The sequence below is a fragment of the Chiloscyllium plagiosum genome, unplaced genomic scaffold, assembly GCF_037043375.1.
Source record: "Chiloscyllium plagiosum isolate Xiang-an unplaced genomic scaffold, Cpla_swu_hap1 HiC_scaffold_14, whole genome shotgun sequence".
Taxonomy (NCBI): domain Eukaryota; kingdom Metazoa; phylum Chordata; class Chondrichthyes; order Orectolobiformes; family Hemiscylliidae; genus Chiloscyllium; species Chiloscyllium plagiosum.
The window spans coordinates 20589931-20608105 of NW_028270152.1; the positions used below are offsets into that span (position 1 = coordinate 20589931).

At 42.4% G+C, this 18175-nt stretch overlaps 1 protein-coding gene across 4 annotated transcripts in view; it reads right to left on the bottom strand.

Annotated features, from left to right (window-relative positions):
• The window catches only part of slc26a6.2 (solute carrier family 26 member 6, tandem duplicate 2), a 165086-nt gene that overhangs the window by 91696 nt on the left and 55215 nt on the right, over positions 1 to 18175 (bottom strand). For all 4 annotated transcript variants that reach the window (XM_043707735.2, XM_043707737.2, XM_087994124.1 and 1 more), the window contains one exon: positions 1800 to 1988. In XM_043707735.2, the coding sequence (XP_043563670.2) occupies positions 1800 to 1963 (164 nt within the window). In that variant the 5' untranslated portion in view covers positions 1964 to 1988. The remainder of the gene's footprint in view (positions 1 to 1799; positions 1989 to 18175) is intronic.

Below are 18175 nucleotides of genomic sequence, written 5' to 3' on the forward strand. Positions count from 1 at the left end.
GCTGTTTTGTTGATATACACAACAAGCGATTCATTTACATCAAGCATTTAGATAAATTGGTGATTAATCTGTTGAGTGAGAATGAATGCTCAGTAGAATACTCTCTCCCTGAACAATCCTCAGCCTAATTCCATCCCTGAAGAATGTCTCTGACAATGTACTACTCCCTCAAAACTGTGGTGATGCTTCAGCCTTGAATCAAATCAGTTTCCCAACTTGCTGCCAAATGTGAAAGCTCCGGTAGAAATGTATTTCTAGGCACACCTTCACCAACTTTATACCAACACCTTGCAATCCTCCTCCCCTGCCTCTTCCAATACATTCCCAAAGCAGCCATTGCTCAATTGTTGACAGGCAAATAAATTGTTGACAGTTCTTTTGACTATAGAGATGCTGGCTCATTCAAAGGGTGACCATAGAGATTCAGGGAGTGGATGGGAGAGGAGAGTCCTGTGTGGGTCATAGAGTGGAAGCAGGTTGTGCCCTTAATTGGCTACATGCAAGTTTCTACTGGCTCTTGGCAGGTGTCTGAGCTGCCAAATGAATTACGGATGGCAATAAACGATGTCAGATTCTGGGCTCACCTCCAGATGCCATACCTCACTATTTAAATGGAGAAAAACTGCAGGAAGCTGCAACACAGGTGCGGCAGGTAATCAGGAAGGTTAACGGAATGTTCACCCCTATTTGAAATAGGTTGGAGCATAAGAGTAGGGAAGCTTTACTGCAATTGCACAAAGTACTGGTGAGACCACATCTGGAGTCTTGTGAGCAGTTTTGGTCCACTGATTTCAGAAACGCTATTATTTCATTGGAGGCAGTTCAGAGAAGGATCACTAGGATAATCTCCAGTATGGAAGGACTGTCTTATGAGCAAACATTAAACAGGTTTCAACTCTACTCAATGGAATTTAGAAGAATGAGAGATAATCTCATTGAAACATACAGCTTTCTTAAGGGGCTGGACAAGGTAAATGCTGAGGTGATGAAGTGTCCAGGACCAGAGAGCATGGTCTCGCAATAAAGGAGCACTGATCTGAGACTGAAATGAGGAGGAATTTCTTCCCTCAGACGATTGAGTCTTCGAAACTCCTTGTCACAGAGAGATGTGGGGGCAGAGTCCTTTTTTTTATTTAAGGCTGAGATAGATAGATTGCAGCAGGGAATTGAGGGTTCTGGGGAAAGGACAGAGAAGTGGACCTGAGGAGCATCAGATCAGCCCTGATCCTATTGAATGGCAGATCAGACTCTAGGGACTGAATAGCCTACTCCTGCTCCTATTTCTAATGGCCATATTTACTATTCTGCCTGTTCTCTCACCTCTTTCCCTGAGTGGTTTGGAATGCTCAGCCATTAGCGTTGGCTTTCAGATGAAAGATTAAACTCAGACCCCAGCTGTTTCTGAAGGGTGGATCAAGGGCAATCTTTTTGAAGAAGAGCCAGGATCTTTTTTCCATTATCCCTCAACCAACATGACTGATTATCTGGTCATTATCATAGTGTGATTGTGAGAAATTGCTGCGTGCAAATTGACTGTTGTGGTTCCTACATTGACTCAATTTCAAAAACTAATTCATTGGCCATAAAGCACTTTAGGAACTCCTGGTGTCAAAAATGCAGGTATTTCTTTATTTCATCTTTATGTTCAATATACTGGAAAATATTTGTGTGTACAACGCTACACTTTCTAATGCATTCACACAGATGAATTTCAATCAAAAGAGAACTGTTGAGCTCAAATTTCTTGGCAGACACAGAGTTGGAACACATTGTGAACAGTTAAGAAAAAGGCTACTTACCTCAGATTTTCTTTCAGTTTATCTTTCAGGGAGAGTTCAGATTTCTTTGACCATTGTGCCACCACCTCCAAGTACTCCTCATCCAAAACCTGCCTCTCCACATGATAGCTGGATTTCCGCATTTGGAAGTTGGAATCCGCTTCATCTTCTGCGTTGGCAATCATTGAAAATTCCTGGTCTGGTGTTCACCTGGAAAGAATGCGGGAGCAGAGTGAAAATTGGAAAATAGAAACTGGAGAAAGGTACACAGCACCCACACACACAGCAAACACTGAAGAGCAGAATGCTATAACAGAAATGGTGAGATCCAAAGATTCTCTACTCCTTACCTCATACAAACACTCTTCAATTGTTTGCTTTCTGGCACAAATTGAATCTTGTTAAATCATCTGCCACAGTGGGGAAATAAATCTTCAAAATGACCTGTTGCAGTGCCAAAGCACCTATTTGAATAGATTTCTTGTAGAATTTAATCCTCGCCCCAGAGGTATGTGTGGTGGAGGGCATTGGCTGTGGGGGTGGAGTGGCGGTTGGGGGGGAGGGGGCACAATTAACCAGATGTCTCCCTACCTCCTTCCAGGATGGATCCACATTAACAGACAGCCCTACCACACTCTGCTGTGAATTGAGGTCCTTAAGTGGTGGATTAATATTCATCCAGGATATATTCACCCAGCAGCAGTAGGGGACCACCTTGCAGAAGGCCTGAAAACTAAACCCACGGGGTTTGCCTGCAAACTTCTGGGCTGGAGGTGTTCGCTGGTTCAATGATACCCAGTGGCTGATCGATGTACCAGACATAGGGGTGGGACACCCCATTGAGAACCACCCCTTTCTTTGTTGCTGACACCCTTCACTCTGCCGTGATTCCCACTCTGTAACCTCCAATCACCTGAGTCTTTCCTGGGCTGCTGGCGAGTGGTTTGCTGGGGGCAGCTGCCAATCCCTCTGGCACTGCCAACCAAATAACAGCTGTCAGTCGCTGGTTAGCTTGTGGCTCTTGAGGGGTGACAGCTCCTGGGGGTCTTTGCCATTCAGTCACTTAGCTCAACAGAATTAAATCAATTACGCCAATGGGTCTTCCCAGCAAGGAGGTTGACACAGAACTATTGCTGGCTCTCCACCTGAGGAGGCAATACTTTTATCATCTCTATTAACTATCCCATTTCACAGAAAGTAACACCAATGGGTTGGGGGGAGGGGGTGTAGTTGGTGGTATGTTTGATTGCATGCCTGGGTGACCTTGTAAAGCCTATGTTTGCTGTTTCCAGAAAATTATGTTTTTCCTTTATTCACTACACACTGAAAGGTAAGAATGGTCATAAGACATAGCATAATAGTTAAGTCCCATTGCGTGAACAAATAGTACACACCATCAGTGACACTTGGAATTGAGACCATAACAGTAATTGTTATTGGACTGCATCACTGTTCCTTCAGTTTTTTTTTACACAGAATAGAATCCCTACTGTGTGGAAACAGGCTCTCCGGCCAAATACGTCCACACTGACCTTTCAAAGATCATCCCACCCAGACCCATCCACCTACTCTATCCCTGTAACCCTCCATTTCCCATGGCTAACCTACACATCCCTAAACACTATGCACAGTTTCTCATGGCCAATCCATCGAACCTGCATATCTTTGGATTGTGGGAGGAAACCAGAGCAAATCCACACAGACATGGTGAGAATGTGCAAACTCCACACAGACAGTCGCCTGAGGCTGGAATCGAAGCCGGGTCCCTGGTGCTGTGAGGCAACAGTGCTAACCACTGAGCCACTGTGCCACCCCTTGTTAGAGCAAAATCCTGGTTCTCCCTTCCTAACTTCACTGTGGACATAACAACTCTGAATGGACTGCAGTGGGTCAAAATGGCAACTGGTCATCACTTTCTCAAGGGCAAGTGGTGATGGGCAACAAATGATGGCCCAGCCAGCAACACCCACATCCCAGAATGTACTGACAAAAACCTCAACATAACCTCATAACACCAGAATGACCCAGAACAGATTGTCTTGTGAACAGAGTGCTAAAATCAGGGATTTGGTATAATTAGGAATTTCGTGTTGACGGAGAAGAAAGTGTTGTTTTGTTTCCAATACATGCAAAAGTTCATGTTACCTAAAGGCAGCAAATACAGTACTTAAAAAACGTTTTCCAATGTTCAGTGCTTGGATGAGAATGGTAATTGGAAGAAGAAAAAGAAATGCAAGAAACTAAATTGTAGTTATAAATCACATAGGCTAAAAAAAAAGACAGTGAAATTTGTACATTTGGACTACAACATGTGACAGTGAAGCTGTCCAGAGTGTGCAGTAGATATCTCTGTCTCAAATCTCTTTAGTTCAGAGTCATTCAGTTGGAGTATAATTTGGAGAGGCTTTGGTACAAAGATGGTAACAATATCTGGGCAATCTGCTTCACATTGAGACAATACCTCATGAAAAGATTCAAGTTGGTGTGACTGATATTGCACAGAGTACAGGGAGCCCAGTTAAGGTAAAGGCTGAAATTATGCAAAGACAGATACTTTTCAACTGGTTCAATGTTCCTTCTGTCTATGAGGATAAGGATAATGGTTAGTAAAAGAGCAGCCTGGTGCCCAGGTGAGAGACATCATGAACTAGCCTGTGAGGATATTAGAGAAGGAGAAGAATATCTGAGTAATTGAGACCAGCAACACAGGGACGAGAAGGTAAAGATCCTGTTTGGAGAGTACCAGTTAAATAGCAGTTAAATAACAAGCAGCACCTCAAAGGTTAGAATCTTCTCCTCAAGTTCCCAGCACCACAGATGCTAAACATCAACCAATTGGATTTACTCCGTATGATATCACAAATAGCTGAAAATACAACTGGCAACATTCTGGTCATAACATTTAAGACATGTTCCAGAATTTGCCACCCACCCTAGCCAAGCTATTCCAGTGCAGCTACAAGATTGGCATCTACCCAACAGTGTGGAAAATTTTCCAATTCTATTCTATGTACAAAAGGCATCACAAATCAAACCTGGCCAATCATTGACTATCAGTTTATTTCCAGATCACCAGTAAAATAATGTAAGGGTCATCAGCAGTGCTCTTAATGGCACTTGTGCGACAATTCTATGGCTTTAAGAGGCGTATTTTTTCCTGTTTTTTTTTAAATGAAGAAAGGCTGAGTCAGAGGTACACTAGTACACTCCAAATCAATAAAGTAAACAGCTTATGAGGCCTTGGGTTTTTTTTAAAATTTGGAACAATAGAAGCAGTCTGAATGGGTGTAGCCAAGCTCCCACAGAACCAGGATTTTGAGTTTCAGCTCTCAGCAGTTGTTGGAGAGTTTGGAAACTGCAGTATATCTCTCCCTGCTACACTGTCTGAGTCTTTTCTTGATGTTATTCCTCCTGGGTTGCTAGAATTGCATGTGAGACAATCTATTTTATTGACTTTGCCTTTGCCAAGTGTGTGTTTATGGGATGTTATTATATTGAAACAGTTCATTAGTAACAGGGAGAGATACAGCTAAGTCAATTTTATTCTATTTTGTTGTATTTTAACTATAGTGTATGAATAAATTACATTTAGCTTAATATCAAATAGTTTGGCCAATTGAATTACATCTGGAACACAGCATCTTTACATTTACCTTTAAAATAAATAAAAAGTTGGGGTCTAGACTATCTCCTGAATATTTTGAGGCGGAGTCGGTCTGGTCCAAAACACTACCAAAGTAATAACCTGATCACTAACATTCAGATTGGGTTCAACTTGGCCACTTGCATCCTGATTTCATTAGAGACTTGCTCCAAAATGGACAAAAGAGCTGAACTTCAGAGGGGAGGTCAAAGTGACTGCCCTTCATGCCACGCCAAAATTTGACTGAATATGGCACCAAGGAGCTCTATCAAAACTGGAGGGGACACAGGGAATTCAGAGGGGGGGGAGGGGTTTGGGGTTGGAGGGAGAATGCTCTGTGGGTTTGTTTCATACATGGCATAAAGGAAGATGGTTGTGATTATTGGAAGTCAATTATCTCAGCTCCAGGACATGATTGAAGATGTTTTGGGAGGGTAAAGTCGGAGGCCTAATCATTTTCAGTTGCTTCAATGACATTCCCTACATCACAAGGGCAAAAGTGAAGATGTTCACAGCTGTGTGTGACTACTCAGAAAGTGAAGCAGCCCGTGTTCACAAGCAGCTAGACCTGGAGAAGGTTCAGACTTGGGCTGGTAGTGACAAGTCATGAGTGTGGTGCTGGAAAAGCACAGCAGATCAGGCAGCATCCGAGGAGCAGGAAAATCAACATTTCGGACAAAAGCCCTTCATCAGGAATATTTATGCCACTCAAGTGCCAGACAATGATCAATTACAACAAGAACAAATCTAGTCATCGCTCCTTCAAGTTCAATGGCATTGCCATCATTGAATTCCCCACTATCAATATTGTGGGGGTTATCATGAATCAGAAATTGGACTATGATAGCCATAAAGCAGCCATGTGAATACTGTGTCTGCAGAAGTAGATCAAAGGTGAGGAGTTCTACAGTGAATATTCATTCTTTTGGCTCCCCAAAGTTTGTCCAGCTTTAACAAGGCATAAGTAGAAGTGCGATGGAGCATTGTCCACTTACCTGGTTCAATAACAGTCAAGAAGTTGGACACCGTCCAGGGTAAAGCAGCCCACTTGATTAGCACCTACATTCATTGCCAATGCATAGTGGCAGCCATGCGTACCAGCTACAAGATGCATAGCAGTAACACACCAAGTGTTGTTTCACAGCACCATTCAAACCTGAGACCTCTACTGCCTAAAAGGAGAGATGCAGCAAATGCAGGGGAACACCACCACTTGCAAGTTTCCCTCAAAGCCAGTCATCATCCTGACTTGGAACTGTACAGCCATTCCTTCACTGATACAGTGGTGGCATGGTGGCTCAGTGGTTAGCACTGTTGCCTCGCAGCACCAGGGACCCTGGTTAAATTCCAGACTCACGTGGGATCATAGCAATTATGGAAACATGGCTCAGGGATGGGTAGGACTGGCAGCTTAATGTTCCAGGATACAAATACTACAGGAAGGATAGAAAGGGAGGCAAGAGAGGAGGGGGAGTGGCATTTTTGATAAGGGATAGCATTACAGCTGTGCTGAGGGAGGATATTCCCGGAAATACATCCAGGGAAGTTATTTGAGTGGAACTGAGAAATAAGAAAGGGATGATCACATTATTGGGATTGTATTATAGACCCCCCAATAGTCAGAGGGAAATTGAGAAACAAACTTGTAAGGAGATCTCAGCTATCTGTAAGAATAATAGGGTAGTTATGGTAGGGATTTTAACTTTCCAAACATCGACTGGGGCTGCCATAGTGTTAAAGGTTTAGATGGAGAGGAATTTCTTAAGTGTGTACAAGACAATTTTCTGATTCAGTATGTGGATGTACCTACTAGAGAAGGTGCAAAACTTGACCTACTCTTGGGAAATAAGGCAGGGCAGGTGACTGAGGTGTCAGTGGGGGAGCACTTTGGGGCCAGCGACCATAATTCTATTTGTTTTAAAATAGTGATGGAAAAGGATAGACCAGATCTAAAAGTTGAATTTCTAAATTGGAGAAAGGCCAATTTTGATAGTATGAAGCAAGAACTTTTGAAAGCTGATTGGAGGCAGATGTCCGCAGGTAAAGGGACAGCTGGAAAATGGGAAGCCTTCAGAAATGAGATAACAAGAATCCAGAGAAAGTATATTCCTGTCAGGGTGAAAGGGAAGGCTGGTAGGTATAGGGAATGCTGGATGACTAAAGAAATTGAGGGTTTGGTTAAGAAAAAGAAGGAAGCATATGTCAAGTATAGATAGGATAGATCGAGTGAATCCTTAGAAGAATATAAAGAAAGTAGGAGTATACTTAAGAGGGAAATCAAGAGGGTAAAACAGGGACATGAGATAGCTTTGGCAAATAGAATTAAGGAGAATCCAAAGTGTTTTTACAAATATATTAAGGACAAAAGGGTAACTAGGGAGAGAATAGGGCCCCTCAAAGATCAGCAAAGTGGACTTTGTGTGGAGCAACAGAAAATGGGGGAGATACTAAATTAATATTTTGGATCAGTATTTACTGTGGAAAAGCATATGGAAGATAGAGACTGCAGGGAAATAGATGGTGACATCTTGCAAAATGTTTAGGTTACAGAGGAGGAAGTGCTGCATGTCTTGAAATGGTTAAAGGTGGATAAATCCTCAGGACCTGATCAGATGTATCTGAGAACTCTGTGGGAATCTAGAGAAGTGATTGCTGGGCCTCTTGCTGAGATATTTGTATCATCGATAATCACAGGTGAGGTGCCGGAAGACTGGAGTTGGCAAACGTGGTGCCACTGTTTAAGAAGGGTGGTAAGGACAAGCCAGGGAACTATAGACCAGTGAGCCTGACGTTGGTGGTGGGCAAGTTGTTGGAGGGAATCCTGAGGGACAGGATGTACATGTATTTGGAAAGGCAAGGACTGATTAGGGATAGTCAACATGGCTTTGTGTGTGGGAAATCATGTCTCACAAACTTAATTAAGTTTTTTGAAGAAGTAACAAAGAAGATTGATGAGGGCAATGCAGTAGATGTGATCTATATGGACTTGAGTAAGGCGTTCAACAAGGTTTCCCATGGGAGACTGATTAGCAAGGTTAGATCTCATGGAATACAGGGAGAACTAGCCATTTGGATACCGAACTGGCTCAAAGGTAGGAGACAGAGGGTGGTGGTGGAGGGTTGTTTTTCAGACTTGGAGGCCTGTGACCAGTGGAGTGCCACAAGGATCGGTGCTGGGCCCTCTACTTTTTGTCATTTACATAAATGATTAGAATGCGAGCATAAGAGGTACAGTTAGTAAGTTTGCAGATGACACCAAAATTGGAGGTGTAGTGGACAGCGAAGAGGATTACCTCAGATTACAACAGGATCTGGACCAGATGGGCCAATGGGCTGAGAAGTGGCAGATGGAGTTTAATTCAGATAAATGCGAGGTGCTGCATTTTTGGAAAGCAAATCTTAGCAAGAGTTATACACATAATGGTAAGGTCCTAGGGAGTATTGCTGAACAAAGAGACTTTGGAGTACAGGTTCATAGCTCCTTGAAAGTGGAGTCGCAAGTAGATAGGATAGTGAAGAAGGCGTTTGGTATGCTTTCTTTTCTTGGTCAGAGTATTGAGTACAGGAGTTGGGAGGTCATGTTGCGGCTGTACAGGACATTGGTTAGGCCACTATTGGATTATTGCATGTAATTCTGGTCTCCTTCCTATTGGAGAGATGTTGTGAAACTTGAAAAGGTTCAGAAAAGATTTACAAGGATGTTGCCAGGGTTGGAGGATTTGAGCTACAGGGAGAGGCTGAACAGGCTGAGGCTGTTTTCACTGGAGCATTGGAGGCTGAGAGGTAACCTTATAGAGGTTTACAAAATTATGAGGGGCATGGATAGGATAAATAGACAAAGTCTTTTCCCTGGGGTCAGGGAGTCCAGAACTAGAGGGCATAGGTTTAGGGTGAGAGGGGAAAGATATAAAAGAGACCTACAGGGCAATGTTTTCACACAGAGGATGGTACGTGTATGGAATGAGCTGCCAGAGGATGTGGTGGAGACTGGTACAATTGCAATATTTATGAAGCATTTGGATGGGTATATGAATAGGAAGGGTTTGGAGGGATATGGGCCAGGTGCTGGCAGGTGGGACTAGATTTTAGGTTGGGATATCTGGTCGGTATGGATGGGTTGGACCGAAGGGTCTGTTTCCATGCTGTACATCTCTATGATTCTATGACAGTCTGTGTGGTGTTTGCACATTCTCCCTGTGTCTGCATGGGTTTCCTCTGGGTGCTCCAGTTTCCTCCCACAATCCAAGGATGTGCAGGTCAGGTGTATTGGCCTGCTAAATTGCCCATAGTGTTCAGGGATGTGGAGGTTAAGTGCATTAGTCAGGGATAAATATCGAGGAATGGGTCTGGGTAGGTTACTCTTCAGAGGTTTGATGTGGACTTGTTGGGCTGAAGGGTCTATTTCCACACTGTAAGGATTCTATGAAATTCTATGGATACAGAATCAAATTCCAGGAACTCCTTCCTTACCTTAAGATTGAAGAATTTCAAGGCAACAGTTCACTACCACTTTCTCCAGGGAAATTATGGTTTGGGAATAAGTTTTGGTCTAACTTGTGACACCCGCACATGCCATGATGGAATAAAGAATTTAAAAATCAGAGGCACATGCAAATTGGCTTCACAATGAGCATTAGATAGACAATGCAGGAAGGCGTTGTGTGTGAAATTGCTATCCATTTCATGGGAAACTGGCACTAATATTGAGAGAAGCAAATTACCTTTGGGATGAACTCTATCTGAATCAGACTGGGTTCAGAGTCCTTGCAGAAAGGTTAAAAAGGCTAGTATCAAGTATTCTAAACTATAGGATGGTGGTTCAAATGGTAAAGACAGTATGCAAAAACTCAAAAAAGAAAGTGACTACAATAAACAAAAGGGAAGGAAAGCTAAATTATGGAAAGGAACTGAATCAGTGGAAACAAAGATGAAAGCTGAAAATGTGTTGCTGGAAAAGCGCAGCAGGTCAGGCAGCATCCAAGGAACAGGAGAATCGACGTTTCGGGCATAAGCCCTTCTTCAGGAATGAGGAAAGTGTGTCCAGCAGGCTAAGATAAAAGGTAGGGAGGAGGGACTTGGGGGAGGGGCTTTGGAAATGCGATAGGTGGAGGGAGGTCAAGGTGAGGGTGATAGGCCGGAGTGGGGTGGGGGCGGAGAGGTCAGGAAGATGATAGCAGGTTAGGAAGGCGGTGCTGAGTTTGAGGGATTTGACTGAGACAAGGTAGGGGGAGGGGAAATGAGGAAACTGGAGAAATCTGAGTTCATCCCTGGTGGTTGGAGGGTTCCCAGGCAGAAGTTTAGGCGCTCTTCCTCTAACCGTCGTGTTGCCATGGTCTGGCGATGGAGGAGTCCAAGGACCTGCATGTCCTTGGTGGAGTGGGAAGGGGAGTTAAAGTGTTGGGCTACGGGGTGGTTGGGTTGGTTGGTCCGGGTGTCCCAGAGGTGTTCTCTGAAACGTTCCGCAAATAGGCGGCCTGTCTCCCCAATATAGAGGAGGCCACATCGGGTGCAGCAGATGCAAGAGATGATGTGTGTGGAGGTGCAGGTGAATTGTGGCGGATATGGAAGTGTCCCTTGGAGGGAAGTAAGGGGGGAGGTGTGGGCGCAAGTTTTGCATTTCTTGTGGTTGCAGGGGAAGGTGCCGGGAGTGGAGGTTGGGTTGGTGGGGGTGTGGACCTGATGAGGGAGTCACGGAGGGAGTGGTCATTTCGGAATGCTGATAGGGGAGGGGAGGGAAATATATCACTGGTGGTGGGGTCCGTTTGGAGGTGGCGGAAATGACAGCGGATGATACGTTGTACATGGAGGTTGGTGGGGTGGTAGGTGAGGACCAGTGGGGTTCTGTCCTGGTGGCGGTTGGAGGGGCGGGGCTCAAGGGCGGAGGAGCGGGAAGTGGAAGAGATGCGGTGGAGGGCATCGTCGACTACGTCTGGCGGGAAATTGTGGTCCTTGAAGAAGGAGGCCATCTGGGTTGTATGGTTTTTAGAACTGGTCCTCCTGGGAGCAGATGCGGCGGAGATGAAGGAATTGGGAATATGGGATGGCGTTTTTACAGGGGACAGGGTGGGAGGAGGTGTAGTCTAGGTAGCTGTGGGAGTCGGTTGGTTTATAGTAGATGTACGTGTCGATTCGGTCACCCGAGATAGAAATGGAAAGGTCTAGGAAGGGGAGGGAGGAGTCTGAGACGGTCCAGGTGAATTTGAGGTCGGGGTGGAAGGTGTTGGTAAAGTGGATGAACTGTTCAACCTCCTCGTGGGAGCACGAGGCAGCGCCGATACAGTCATCGAAGATGAAAACATAGTGACTAGCTCATTTCTCAATCTTCCATATTGTAACTTATCAGTGAAGGTAACGTAGGTTGTTTATATAAATATCAGTTCTCCTCGGCTCCTAATTGCACCAATTAAACTTCATCTGGTCTATGATGGAATTTTGTCATCAACTAAAATAGGAATTGAAGGCTTTATTGACTCTCACTTTTGACAGATTCATCTTCCATGTCCCATCTGATAAGAATGGTATCTGTTTGTTGTTTGCAGCACAGTAATCTGGTCCTTGTCTGATAATTGACCAAAGCCGGGAAAAATCTAATATCTGTTAAAATGTCATTGCCAGTTGATCTAATATACCACCTGATTAGAATGTTTCTCGTGAGTTTTTGCAAGATGTGTTATGCTTCATTTTGCTTTCCTCCACTTTGTCAGTATGGCTCGGCGATTACTGTCTGCTAGCTGATGAGTGGATTGGCCTCAAATTTTATCACCGACCACTCCCTCTTGCCACTGAAATTCTCTTCAGGCTCTTACATTTTTCCATGATTGGCCTGCTGGAGTGATTTTGTGCTTTATCCCTGCCCCACACTGCAACCAGACTTCTCTTCAGCCACTCCCTGCTTTTTCTACAAGAGTGGTCATTATTTGCCACAAAGCAGCAAAGTTATTTGAGGGATAGAAGATAGTCCACATCCATAGATACCTTTATTAAGTACATACACTTTCTGCAAGAGAAATGAAATCTCTGGAATCCTACATACTGGTGGTCCTTGTTTTGCGTAATCTGATTTGATTGCGACATAGCTCTTTATGGCTATACTCTGTGGCTGCTATTAAGGAAGATTGTTGAACAGCTTGAACATTTTGAGCTGATGAGATAAAGCCAACAAACCTGTAAAACATGTGTACAATTTTTGAAGAGGTGACTAAAGTGGCGAATTGGGAATGTCTTAGGATGTTACTCATTTAAAATTTAAAAGTTAAAATGTAAAATTTAAATTTAGAGTTGATCTCGCTCTCTGTGCATCTTCTCTTCTGCCATACTATTGTATTCCTCGCTCTGTGCTATTACCTTAGTGCACTTTGTATGGTATGATCTGCCTGTTTTGCGCACAAAACAAAACTTTTCACTGTATCTAGGTACATGTGACAATAATAAATCAAATCAAATATTTGGATGTCCAAAAGACATTGGATGATGTTCCTCATTAGAGACTGCTAGCTAAATCTAAAAATGATTGATTTGAAAGTAAACTATTGAACTGATTTAAAAGGAAATTGCTGAACAACAGGAGACAGAGACTGGGAATAAAGGACATACCTTCTAATGGATAGGATACAACTAGTTGATGTCCAGTACAAATTTCTATTGAGGCCTCAAAGATTCACCATGTCACTGTAAGGGAATTAGGTATTAGACAGAAAAATATGCAGATGATACAAAGATATAAATAGTGCAGGTGGAACTATAAAATTACAAAGAGATGATAATAGATGCAATAAATGAGCAAAAGTGTAGCAAATAAATTTCAATGTAGGCAGATGTGAGACCATATATTTTGGATGTAAGAAGGATATTGCAGACCACATTCTAAATGGTGAAAAGATGGAAATAGTGGAGGTCCAGGGAAACTTTGGAGAATAGGAAAACAGGTCCTTAATTTAATGAACTGTTACAAGCATTTTTAAAATTTGATTTATTATTGCTGTATGAACTGAGATAGTGAAAAGTATTGTTTTAGTTGCTATCCTTACGTAAGTACATCACGGTAACAGAACAGAATGCAAGTTATTATATTACAGCTACAGAGAAAGATCAACCCTACCATATTAGAGCTCTGATCATAAGTCTGATAACAGTGGGGAAGAAGTTGTTCTTAAATGTGTTGGTAAGTATTTTCAAACGTTTGCATCTTCTGCCCAATGGAAGAGGCTGGAAGACAACAGAACTAGGGTGGGAGAGGCCTTTGATTATGTTGGCTGCTTTCCCAAGACAGGAATGTAAACAAAAATGCTAATGTTTATATCTATAGAATTAGGGTTGGCCATAGTCCAGTGTTATTATCGCTCGACTAGTAATTCAAAGACTCAGGTAGTCTTCTGGGAACCCGGGTTCAAATCTTGCCATGTCAGATGGCAAAATTTGAATTCCATAACTAATCTGGAATTAAAAGTCTAATAATGACCATGGAAGGAGGCACGGTGGCTCAGTGGTTAGCACTGCTACCTTAAAACAGCAGGGACCCGGGTTCGATTCCAGCCTCTGGCGACTGTGTGGGGTTTGCACATTCTCCCCATGTTTGTGTGGGTTTCCTCTGGGTGCTCTGGTCTCCCCCCACAACCCAAAGATGTGCAGGTTAGGTGAATTGGCCATGCTAAATTGCCCATAATGTTCAGGGGATGTGCAGGTTAGGTGCATTAGTCAAAAGTAAATATAGGGTAGGGGAAATGGGTCTGGGTGGGTTACCGTCCAGAGGGTCGGTGTGGACTTGTTACGACAAAGGGCCCCTTTCCATACTGTAGAGATTCTATGATATATTAGAATAAAATACAATGTCATACATTGCAGAAGTAATGCTATTTACCAGAAACAGAATATTAGTTACTTAGTTCCTTGTTTCATGCTATCAATAGTAACATGGCTTGACTTCAAAAAATTCATTAAGATGGCATGGTGGATCAGTGGTTAGCACTGCTTCCTCAGAGTGCCAGCGACCCGGGCTTGATTCCAGTGACTGTCAGTGTGGAGTTTGCACATTCTCCCTGTGTCTGCATGGGTTTCCTCCGGGTGCTCCGGTTTCCTCCCACAATCCAAAGATGTGCAGGTCAGGTGAATTGGCCATGCTAAATTGCCCTAGCGTTCAGGGATGTGTGGGTTAGGTGAACTAAAACTGGGGGTAAATGTAGAATAATAGATTCAGGAAATGGGTCTGGGTGGGTTACTCTTTGGAGGATCAGAGTGGACTTGTTGGGCCGAAGAGCCTGTTTCCACACTGTATGAACTCTAATTCTAATTCTAATTCAAACAACTTCAGCCATGCAGCACCATGGTGAGACTACTGGAAGAATATATTGACCACAGAGAGTCGTCGAGCAGAGGTTGATAGCCAAGTTCAGTACTAATGAGCACAGCCTCAACTGGGATCTTGGGTTCATGTCACACTCCCGATGACCCCACTACACTATACACTCTCCTACACACTCACACAGAAGCACACTACACACATAATCACACTCACACAGACCCTCTCTCATACACACATGCACACACTCACAGTCTCACTCACATGCACACCCTCTCACAGGCATAGACTCCATCACACTCATGCATACAAGCACTCACTCACACATACACACACACATATGTCTGTGGGGTAAATCTGCATTTGCAGATAAATTCTATTTTGTTCATAAAGCACACAATCTGTAGACAGTCGGTCCATCACATGCCTACTTTGGAAATAGGACGACTCTGACTCAAGGTTGAGATACAGACAGATTCTAACCTCCCATCTTTCATGCATTGTCTGAGCTGAGATGTCACTTTGAAAAAAAAAAGTCATAGAACACCAGGTTGTAATCCAACTGCTGTCTTTGGAAGTACAAGCTTTCAGAGTGCTGCTCCTTTGTCAGTAGCTAGTGGGGCAGGATCATAGGATACAGAATTTATAGTAAAAGGTCAAAGTATCAGACAAATGGTGAGATGTATTGAACAAACCTAGATTACAGTTGAGTCTTTAATCACTTAGAATGGGGATGCAGGTTTTGATTGATTAATATATAAATCCCAGAATTTCTTTCAAGTCACAGTCCTGGGATAACTTCAGGTTTTATATAAAGTGACGTCTCAGCTCAGGCAATGCATTAAAGGTGTGAGGTTAGAATCCATCTGTATTCCAATCTTGAGTCAGACTGGTTCTATTTCCAAAGTAGGAATTTATAAAAAGCTACATGGACTGACTGCCTACAGATTGTGTGCTTTTTGAACCACATCATGACATTTTTTAAAATATAAAATCTTAAATGACTTGAAAGAAGTTATGGGATTTACATATTAATCAATCAAAACCTGCAGCCCCATTCTAAGTGATTAAATACTTCACAGCAATCTAGGTTTGTTCAATACATTGCATCATTCTGTGTCCCGTGATCATGCTCCAATACCTACCTGATGAAGGAGCAGCGCTCTGAAAACTCGCACTTCCAAATAAATCTGCAGGACTATAACCTGGTGTTGTGTGATTTTTAATTAGGTTTACCAGAACTTTACCTCGACTCCAAGAGTTAACTTATGACAAAAGATTGCATAAACTAGCATGGTATTCTCTTGATTTTGGAAGGCCAAAAGATTAATTAATTGAAGTTTGCAAGATAATAAGGAGGATAGAAATGTTAAATAGAGATAACAGATTACAGTTGGTTGAGGGTTTTGATGAGGGTATGCAGTTTACAAATTCGAGCCAGACTTTGAGAGTGAAATGAGGAACCAAAGCGTGCTAGAAGTTTAGAATTCTGTCTCTCAATCTGCAATTAATGCTGGATGAATTCTAAATTTTAAACTGTGATTGATAGATATTTTTTATCAAAAAGTATCAAGGGATAAGGAAGCAAAGGTGACTGTGTGGACTTTGGTTGCAGATCTACGTGAATCTGATTTGCTGAATGCCTACTCCAGCAACTACAGGAGGGTGCACCTTATGCACAAACACTGAATGCATTAGTGAGAATTTCCTTCATCCTCTATTTCTATTGTTGACACCTTGTAAAGTAATAGTAAAAATATCAAATCAGGAAAATCTTTGCAAACACACGATATTGCTGCATGTAGTGACCTGGTAAAATAATTAGAAATGAGACAAATGAGGTGAAATTGATCTTTGATGAATTGAGCAAGTGTGTGAAACGTGCTACCAATTTTCAACAGGAATTGGTAAAAAAACAATTTCACCCTCTAGGAGATTCCACAAATTAGATTTTGTCAGAACATTTTATAATTAGACTCATAATTGAACAGGAATCAACAACCTAATGAACGAATGAACAATTTTTTTGTAAGTGTAATATTCTTAAGAATTAGAACTAGGTTTTATCATCACGTGCACTCAAGTACAGGGATACAGAAGAACAGTAAAAAATTTACAATGTCGCCATTCATCGCACCATCTTAGGTACGTCTAGGTACAAAATCTTTGGTAAAATGTTGAAAAATAAGGAAATAAGGTAAAAATTCAACATTACAGTTCTTCTCAGTATAAAATAATAAATAAAAATAAGTTAAAAGTTCCAAAGAAGGATTGGGACTGAAGTAGCTGCATTAATTACTTCAGCTCTTGATTCTGTGAGCCACCTTCTAACGTTTACACAACTGATGGTTTGATAGGTCATATCAGATGATTGAGATTAACCTCGATTTCCTCCTGTGTAACTTCATGAAGACTGATGCCACATTCTCCAACAGCTCCCCAAGGATCCCCACACGCTCCAACCTCTGAGTCTCTGTCATAAATTTTGTACTCTTGCCTCTAATTCTATCCCTCCCTTCCGCTATTTTCTCAACTTTTATTTTCACTCATGGGACTTGGTTGTCGCTGGCTTGGCCTACATTTATTTCCCATGCCCAGCAAAAACTCAACCAAATTATTCAAAACCTCAGTGTTCCTTTCAAAAGAAACTAATTTTCTTGACTGAATAGTTTCTCTACTGTGAAGACCATCGACATCCACTACCATAACATTATTTGCCTTTGCCATCTGCTGCTCACACTCTTATCTATTTTTATCTCCAGATGTAACTGATGTCCAGGTTGATCTCATATCCCCCAATGCAGCCCCCAACAAATTTTTCCAAATCTGCCTCTTATATTCTTACAGAAAGGAAAAGACACAATATCTGGAGCAAGAGCAGTTCTGCCACAAAGGAAGAGAACAGGACCCAGTAAAATGTCCCACCACCATCTGGGCTGGGGGTCGAAGTAAGGAGATACCTGATGTTTATATTTTTTCCCCTTGATGTGATGCAACCATCTTGCAAAATATGTTGGTGCTTTGTTCAGGAGTAAATGCAAACTCCTCCTATAGACATTGCTGTGTCAATGAGAAGGGACATGGAAGCCGACAATATTTATGATGGAGGAGGAGGCTTTTTAGTGCATTGTATCTGAGCCAGTGAATAAAGGTTTATCCAACCTAATCCTATTTTTCAGCTCTTAGCCTGTAACCCTTTAGAATACAGCATTTCAACACAATGCAAATCATTTTTAAAAAATGTATTGAGGGTTTCTGCCTGTGTTCCCCTTTCAGGCACTGTGTTCCAGATGCCCAAATCACCTGAGTGAAAAAAAAATATTTTCTGATAGTTTTCTTAAGATTTATTCTCGATATTGAAGTTTTGACATCTCTGCTGTGAGAAATAGGGGTTATCTGTTTACCATATCTAGGCCCTTCATAATATGATAGACCACAACGAAATCTCCCTTCAGCCTC